At 32.4% G+C, this 9,508-nt stretch overlaps 1 protein-coding gene across 1 annotated transcript; it reads left to right on the top strand.

Annotated features, from left to right (window-relative positions):
- Window positions 1-6,142: 6,142 nt before the first annotated feature.
- LOC120356156 lies at window positions 6,143-9,044 on the top strand (the record flags this gene model as incomplete). The annotated part of the gene is made up of 4 exons (XM_039445016.1): window positions 6,143-6,494; window positions 7,390-7,550; window positions 7,998-8,138; window positions 8,829-9,044. Coding segments are annotated over exons 1-4 (585 nt in total), but the record flags the coding sequence as incomplete, so codon positions are not given.
- Window positions 9,045-9,508: the final 464 nt, after the last annotated feature.

Genomic DNA, 9,508 nt, shown 5'->3' with positions numbered 1-9,508 from the left:
TACTCTCTCTAGATTATAGTTCTATTTAAACATATATGGTATGGACATTTTTCAATAATTATAATTAAGAGAATAAGAAGAATATACATGCTAAAAGACGAACTTTTAACCCAAAAACCACCCTTAGAGTTAAAATATTACCAAAAGATTTCTTAGTGCGCCTCTGAAGGGCCAACTAATCATACCTACCAAATTTTAACGTTTTTGGTCCGGTAGATTTTTAGTTCTGAGAGTGAGTGAGTGAGTGAGTGAGTGAGTGAGTGAGTGAGTGAGTCAGTCAGTCAGTCAGTCAGTGAGTGAGTGCCATTTCGCTTTTATATATTGTAAAGCGGTATTTTACTGGCCCACATATGTAGAGTGATGTAATGCTGTATTTAAATGCCTCACGTTGGGCCGGCAAATCATGTAAAGCGTGATTTAACGGCTTCACATATGTTGAGTGAATCTTGTACTAATTCAACGGTGTAGAGGTTATGAATTTTGTAACGGCGTGCGTGGACGCTAAGTATACACCAGACTGGTTGGTTCACTACAAGATTCAATACAATTGTCGGAATTGCAGGAGGCCTAAACGCTCGCTCACCCTTGATTCTTCTTGTGACAGATTGTATGGTGATGAAATTTTTATAAGTAGTGTAGCGGTCGCTAAACACTGAAGACGGATATCTTAAAATTATTACCTGTGAAGAATGAGCATACAAAATCATACAGGTCGAGCAAAAGTCCCGATGTAGATAATTTACGGGACTGCGTCTCTAATAAGTTCCGAAGATTAAGATAGGGTACAAGGACCAGATATCGTTCGAATATATTTCGAGAACAGAGTCTTGTCGGGTTTTAAGCTCTATTGTAGGAAATTATATGATCTCTGGCTGCACTGCTGTACAGTTGATGTGTTCGCTCCTAAGTCGAGGTTGGTAACAGATAAAAGCTGATATATGAGCAGGTAAGGACAAAGAATAAATATCTCGATCTGACCCCACTCACTACATCCACTAGACCTGCTCCAATATCCAGCTTAATTCAATTATTTCAATGATCGTATTCGATCGGTTCTTGATAAGATAGAACGTATCAGACACAATAATTGACAGGCTTAAGAAATAATCGAACTCAGAAAACGAATTAACAAAATTGAGATATATTATAATAAAATATGTGATCTCACAGTGCAGATTCAGAATATGATTTACAGATTGAAAGTGGTTTAACATTAACAAAAATGACTAGCAGTTTTCTGGTACTTGCATGATACCATGCGTGATTCGACAGAATTTTACAATTGATAAAATTTAACAGTTTGTGAAAAAATGGTGAAAATAAGTTATAAAATATTTTAAAAAGTTTGCTCGGGGTCGTGGTTCTGGCAGCGGAGGATAGTTAATCAACTACAAGTTCTTATAAATTCCAATTTGAATAAATTCTAGGCTCTTATCACTAATAAGCGCTTGTCGGCGTGGCCAATAATTTAACGAAGAAAAAATTTATGTTTTCTGCACTGTAATATTTTTCGAAGCGTAGATGGGGCCCCCTTAAACTTATAACTCACGTAAATTCCTTGGCGGTCGTGGTTTTCTTCTTTAGATCAAAATCGTTCGATCGGCAGCGGGTCAGGCTTCGGTTTCAGCACGTGTGAATTTTAATTTAATATTTCCTTCACCAAATTAATTAAGGGATGATTCAACTTTAAACTTTTAATTTATCGATCGATGAACATAGATTTACGAATAACGAATAGAATAGCCTAAAATATTGGCTCACAAATAAAACATATAAAATCGAACGAGAATTTTTACGAATAGGTCTTGGTAACTATAAAGAGATCTGAACGGTGAGGAGTTCAAAAGGGAAGTGAAGTCTTTTTTCTCAGCTTCTTGACTAGAACCTTCTTTCTGAGAGTAATAATTTGCATGAAAATTTGCCATTGGTAAAACGATTATGACGTAGACGTGACGTCAGTGGAAAGCAATAGAGTATAATTCCTTTAATTACGATAATAATCCAGTTTATATGATTCTTAAAACTGGTTAATCTTCTAGACCCAGTTCCTCTTATACAATGTACATGTGCTAGCGTATATGATAAGGCAGGTTTGTTGTCTGATAGTAGATTAACATATGTTATTTTCAAACACGGAGAAAAATCGAGCTTAGTAATTAACTAAAAATAGTTGGAAGTACTACTACCAGCTATTATAATCAACTTCTGGTTGAGATAAATACATTTCTATTGGGATTGATCATAGTTGTCTGTCGCTTCAACTAACTTGTTCTAGTAAACTAAAATCTCAATCATAAAGTGATAGTTACAACGTATAATTCTTGATTCAACTGTGAGATTGTAGGATCTACTAGAAAAGCACAGGTGGTCTTCGGTTATGACGTCACGGTTCAATTGCTTTTTTACAATATGATAGTCGTTCCTACAGAAGATGTTGTATTTACAATCATTATTTATTTCTACAAGATCCCCAGTAGATTGTATTCTGAAGCTGGTAGATTTTGATAGTTGATACAACTCGCAGAAGTATAGTACCATTTACTATACACAGATAGTTTCAATAAACGTAGAAATAGTTTATATAGCTATCTCCTGGCAAATGGTTTTAGTAAACTCAGCATTTACTATTTAGCAGGTTATTTCAACTATCTTCTTTGTTCTGTATCCCCTACACCTAGTAATTACCATATCAACAATACTGTTGGCTAGTTCTACAAGATTCATAGTAAATAATGGAACGAAATCACAATACCGATTGTTGATTCAATTTGACTGATGATAATAGGAATTGCCAAATTGTACACTTCACAACATTTTCTACTGTACCGTAATTATATATGAAGAACAATCATCTGGTCATGGGTTCGAATCCCGTCTGGTAAATGGTTATTCGACCATCTCTCACTACTAACTCACTTATCTTATTATCCACGGCCAAGTTAATCACCTTATGTGTGCATCATTCATGAAAAAATGCTATAATGGTTTATGTGCAAGCGGATGATGAGAAACATCAAAACGTTAAATCGACATTAATATTCATTATGATTGGAAAAATAATAATGTAGTGAGTGTTGGGGTGAACATGCTCCAAACATTAGACCATCATCAAGTGACATTATGTTTCAATGTTTGAAAATAAAATCACCTTTACAATCTTAATGAATGTTAATATAGTAAGCCCTTGAGTTTTACTATATTAGCTATATACTATATTTCCTACATTACTAGATTTACCATATTATTGTTTCATCGGCTCGTGACATAAAATGCTTGTTTATCTTGTCTCAAGTAAGCTTAATTGGAGTTTAGATAAAATGGGTAATTTGTTTTCTTCAGTTGCCAATTGCCATCGAATAACTTATTCATAGCATTGTACTATTAAAAAAAGTATCTGGTAACATTACTTTTTTTCCAAATACGTTTTTATAGTATTACTATTGTATGTATGCAATAGAAGTGTGTGACTTTTTGTTATCTGACTGATTTGTTATCTTTTATATAATTATCGACATTGTTTCCGGTTTCTTAGGGCTACTGATGTATTTATTTTAAAGTTGAATCAATAAAAGTAATTCAAAAGGGTACTAAGATTTCTATTGATTCAACTTTAAAATTATTGATGTTGTCTATGCTGTTTGTTTTTTTTTTTTTTGTTTTTTGACAATAAAATTTTATTCATTTATTTACTTCCTTTGAAATATTCAAAACCTATTTCTTTGTTTTGAACTGTTACCCTTTAAATTCAGGATTCAGGATAAGATTAAACTAGCGAAAACTTATACAAGAAAATTCTCTATTAGATTTTCATAATAAGGAATAATATAATTAATACATTAATGCATTAAAGAAACTCATTATAAGATAGAATAACTACTAAAAATGCACATACAGGTTTATTTTAAAACTTGATCATTTAAGAATAATAGTAGTTTAAAGCAGTATTAAAAGTATTCCCGTACTATGACCCTTTATTAATAAGAGATTAAAGGCAAAGCACTCTGGTTTGACTCAAGGATATTGACTAGAAAAATGTATAGATTTATTTTTCGCATCTACGCTTCCACTTACGCATTAAGTTTTGGATAATGTGGTCGTAGCACCACATTAATTATTAATTACACAATTCAATAATAGTTAAGAGTGAGTAAATATCAATAATGTTAGGACAGTCGAACAATGCAATGCAGCATAGCTTTATGCAAAAACTTCTATAATAGCTTTAAAAATCCTTCTATTTTTTTTTTTAGTCAATATCCTACATTGACTCTAAACTCTGGTTAATAGAGTTGAAAACAGCCTAAAAATATATCATTTTCAACTTGAATTAGCCCCTAGCCTTTTGGCCTATCCTGAATCTGCCGGTGTGTATTAATAGCCTACGGTATTTTACAATATTTCTTGTATTTATCAAAATTCGTGTATTTGTTTTCCAACAAGGACCATTGATCAATAATGCTACAGAACCATGGTTCTATAATTGCATTTTATGGCAGTTTAATGAAGGCTAATTGGAGTTTCGTGCAACTTACCACAAGATTAAAATATTAGTAATCATAGATAAAACAACAGTAACTTTGAAATTTCCATGCAGGAAAGCCTTTTTTTACTATTTGGTTGTGTATTTGCAATATTTATCTTTCAACATATCGAATAAAATCTTTGATTATTGAAGTAAATATTCATTAATTATAATTATCACATTCCAAATCAATAAAAACATTTGTTGTCTCAGAATTCAAATTTACCGCGCCTTTTTGAAGTAACTATTACCCACTCTTATTTCCCGTAATTAATAACATTGATTGTGTTCATGGGAGGTTGCGGTACATGTACGATTTCGACCAAGGACACGAAAATGCGTTCGGTGGGAGCTTTTGACAGTTCAGGTACCGGTCGCCATCTTGGAACAGAGTGGAGTGGTGCATGCTCACTTGCACCGCGTACATGCTCACTTGCACCGCTCGAAAAGTATGTTCCACAAAACCGGTACCGGGATCAACGCTTCTTATTGGTCGAGAGTTAAAGCGTTGGTTGTCTGCTGTTTTGTTAGGTTATGTCTTCACATTCAGAGTCTATATACTAAAAAAGGATGAGGCGTACGAAGTATTTCATTCCATTGATGGAATTAATTACAGAATAGTCGAAAAGCAAGAAATTCATTCATTATTGGCTGGAAAGTTTATTATTTTTCAGCTTTATTGACTATTCTACAAACTAAGATGTGTTATGTTATTTATTAGTCGGAATACTATTATTTGTTGATTCATTCCTACGCCAGGATCTATCCAGATAAATGTTGGATAGGTAGTAGACATAAATCAGAAACTTCAATATTAACATTTTGCTAATATTCCATAAACGTTATTCATCAACACTAATTGCATAGAAAAAGTAGTCAAATTTTCATTGATGACAGCACAAACCATCATTATTTATTAAAAAAAAAAAACTTATAAGGAAAAACATGATTACAATATATATTTTTTCAAATTATAAATTAATAATTATTATTGATTCAATAATAAATAATTGCTAAAATGTTCATATTGAAAACACCTTTATTATTTTGTCAACACCGATCTGTACACGATTAATTTCAAAAGTACGCGCCAAAAATGCTGAACCGATTTTCGTTCGGTGGGATCAAGTAGTGGTGCACCAGTCACGTGGTTTCTGGTTACTGCTCACTTCGCCGAAGCCGTACATGCACCGTAACCTCCCATGAACACAATCATTGTAGCCGTAACTTTTCAAATCATGAGAATAACTATGAATTGTTCGTTCATAACATAATAAGTTTGAATAATCAAATTACTGTAATATTTACAAGAAAATAGTTGAATTTTCATTTAATTTTGTAGTATTAACGATATCTTTGATGATTATAACCAAAGTTTATTACTACAAATATCTACAAATAGAAATAACTATTGTCTTATAGTAAACATTATAATTATATTGAATATGACAGAGGTTTTATTGGAACAAGTATGGGATATAGTTGAAACAGAAACATATAATTAATTGTAAGTTTTACTAGACGAGTTAGTAAAACTATAAGATTTTCTGGCTTTGGTTGGCATTCTTTGTACCTTTCTCACTTCTCAGTTTGATGTCTGAGTTAGACTATCTGGCAGATTATTGAAGAAGGGTGAGCCTGCATAAATTGGTGTGCGATCAATTTTTAAAGCCTGTGCTGCAGAAGGCCAATATTTAGCTTGGTCCTTATATTGTACCCATGTTAACTATTCTTAAACTTTGAATTTATTGCGAGGACTAGAGTTTCAAGTTTGTAGATTCCAATGTAAGCAACTTGTATTCAATGAATAGCGGTCTGCAGTGCTCCAGTGAATCAAGTGCTTCTCTTACAATTACAGAAGACTATCATTACTAGTTGTTTTAAAATAAATGTCTTCCAGGCAATATGGATCAAGATACAGCTACACTTTTAACAAGATGGGGATTGTTCGCATACGTAGAGACATTTGCAAGTAAGTACAAGCCTATATTTGAACCGGATTTAAAATAATTTTGATTTGAGCTATAGCAATCAATTTAACTAAGCCTATTTCAGGCAAACTCCTTTAATATTTAAAGAGGTTCTTGCTTTAAAATCTGAGCTCTATTTATTTTTCCAAGAAAAATATAATTATATACATGTAAGTTATAGCCTAACTTAGTGCGGCCACGCAAAGATAGCATTCCTACAAAATGGGAAAAATTACTCGAGCTCGGTAAATATAGATTAAAAAAATATAAATTTGGTCTCAAATTTTGGAAAACAATTTGCTCTACAATGTGAATTAAAATGTGTATTTTGAACCGATATTGACCAAGCTAGAGGCATTTTCCCATTTCGAACGAATGTCATCTTTGCATTTCACCAGTTTTCATTTTATAAACGAATTTCTCAAATTCATTTTATAAACGAGATGATGATGATTGAGGTCTGTACCGTGTACCAGTACCACTCAGCAATACTAGTTCTAAGTTATCTTATCTTACCTTATCTTATCTTGGGTAGGTTAACTTATCTCTTGTAGACTGAACTCAAAAAGCATACTAATGTAAAATAATTAATCGCAATTACCATAACAAATCCATGTTTCTGATCTACTGCAGTGCCTGATTCAACACATATTCAGTGAACTAGTGGGCTAATATTGCATTTTGTTTGTTTTTATAATTTGTGAATATAGGCCATGGATCAGAACACAGCAGCTTGTAGTAGGTTTGTTGAAGACTGTAGAATTTTGTTGTAAGTAGCCTACCGTACAGAATTGTCATTTCTTGTGACAGGCATACGTAAGTTGTATTATTGATGCTAAATTCATTTCGTCACAATGGAATAGATATCTCAATTAATTATTTATTTGAAATTTCAAGATGCTGGAATAGACATAGGACTCTTGAGGCTCATTCAACAGCAAGAAATACAAGAACTAATACCATGTACGGGAGACCGAATAAAATTCAAAAGTAATCTGGCAATATGGAAGAAGGAGATTGATGGAGCTACTTCAGCTTATCCAACGCAAGAGAATCCAGTAAATAAATCCCTATTTTTCAGTCTATTAAACTAACTAACTTAGGCCTAAGTTAACTGACTTTATTTTTAGTTGAAAAGCTAGTTTGTCTATCTATCTGCAAATAAATTAACAAATAAATACAAGTAGAAATTTAAATATATAAATAATTCACACTGAAAGAATTCAAATTATATTATAATCATGTTAGTTTTATTCATATTGGGTATGATAAGTTATTCCCTCCAGTAAAATAGATTAGGATTTCATGCTAGAATTTGTGAAACAGAATCAAATCAACTGATATCAGAAAACTTCTAACAAAAACCAATAGTGATAGATATTTATTTTTTTATAGATTTATCTAGAAAAAGAAATTTATTTAGGGAATATGCTCCAGGGACACCCCCCACCAAGTAAAATATTCACATTGTAAAAAAATAATCTCACTGTATTCATTTGTTTCAGGTGAATGTGGGAAGCTTGTCAGATGTAGTAGATGAGTCAATATTATTGAATTTAGATGATTTTATGAATCATACCAACAATGCTACTGCCAAAAAAACAACTTCATTACCGGTACAAAATGAGAACCCCTTCACCACACAGGTAAAAAAATACATTTTAATATTATTTTTTATATTTCAAATTTCTAAAATTTCAACTTATACTTTTAGTGCTATTTCATCATTTTATTTCAGTTTTCTCCACTACTAGGAACACACATTTTGTATCAGTAACTTGTATTTCTCTTCAAATTTCTAGAAAATTAGCTATTTTATGTAATAATTAATTACTCATTGTTCAGCTGATTCGTGTATGTTTATCCATATGACTTCATTGTTCTCGACTTGCTTTCTGGTCATGGCCTTGGTCTTGGCCGCAGCAGTGCCCATTGACCCTTGAGCATGCTGTACACGGGGACAGTAGCCTATACTTGCGGCTTGTTGAATCATAGCCAATGTCTTGTCATTGACTTTAAACAACAACAGTGCTGTGATTGGCTATGATTTAACAAGCCGCAAGTATACTGTCCCTGTGTACAGCATGCTTAAAGGCTGATAGGCATGTCATACACATTTGAATATGATACATATATTTTTATTTCCATTTTCTTAGGGCTACTTGTACTAATCAAAGTTCAATTAATAAAAATCATAGTACCCTTTTAAATTCATTCTTATTTTGTATTACATGTAATAAAAATGAATTTAAAAGGGTAATATGATTTTTTATCAATTGAGCTTTGAAATATTTGTATCTTCAAATTTTTATATTTTTGTGACTGTATGTTTTCAGTTGAGAGATTTGTTGCGACACTGCCCTGATGGACGAGCTATACTTGCGTACTCAGAAAACAATAATGGAAAACTTGACAGACGTTGTCGCAAACAAATCTGTAACATAATAATCAATCATGAGATGAAAGAAGATAACGAAGTGGGAATATCAACACATAAATTCATTGCATGGGCTCAAGCAATTGCAAGCTTGTTCCCAACCGAGTCTCAAGCTGTATATTATGCTCCTTATATTAAGGCAACATATAGTGGACAGAGAAAATGTGCCTCTGGCAAACTGTATGACTTATATAATAACAAGAAAAAAAACCTTCGCAAGCAGTCAGGCAAACGTACAAGAGCAAGTGATATTTCCAGCTGCAGTACAAGTGTCTTGCCTACAGATAATTTCCCGGTCATACGAGAAGGTGAGCCAAGCAAAACTCATTATTCTTCATTAAAATAATTAATTTATTTGGGCATGGTGTAAGTGTAAATGGAAATTCTTATTTTTGTTTTAGAAATGATTTGCAATATTTAAAGTTTGAAATTCAATCTTGAAATCCTTTTTTTAATACGTGGAGACCAAGCAAGCTCCACTTGGGGATGAATGTTTCTTACAACTTAGAATAAATTACGTTTACAATTACACAAAAGTCGTGGTAACAGATATATAAATGGAAATGGCAAAAGTTTTTG

This window comes from Nilaparvata lugens, unplaced genomic scaffold (genome assembly GCF_014356525.2).
Source record: "Nilaparvata lugens isolate BPH unplaced genomic scaffold, ASM1435652v1 scaffold5983, whole genome shotgun sequence".
Lineage (NCBI taxonomy): Eukaryota > Metazoa > Arthropoda > Insecta > Hemiptera > Delphacidae > Nilaparvata > Nilaparvata lugens.
The sequence above is the reverse complement of the archived record's forward strand: the minus strand, read 5'-3'. Positions and strand labels throughout refer to the sequence as shown.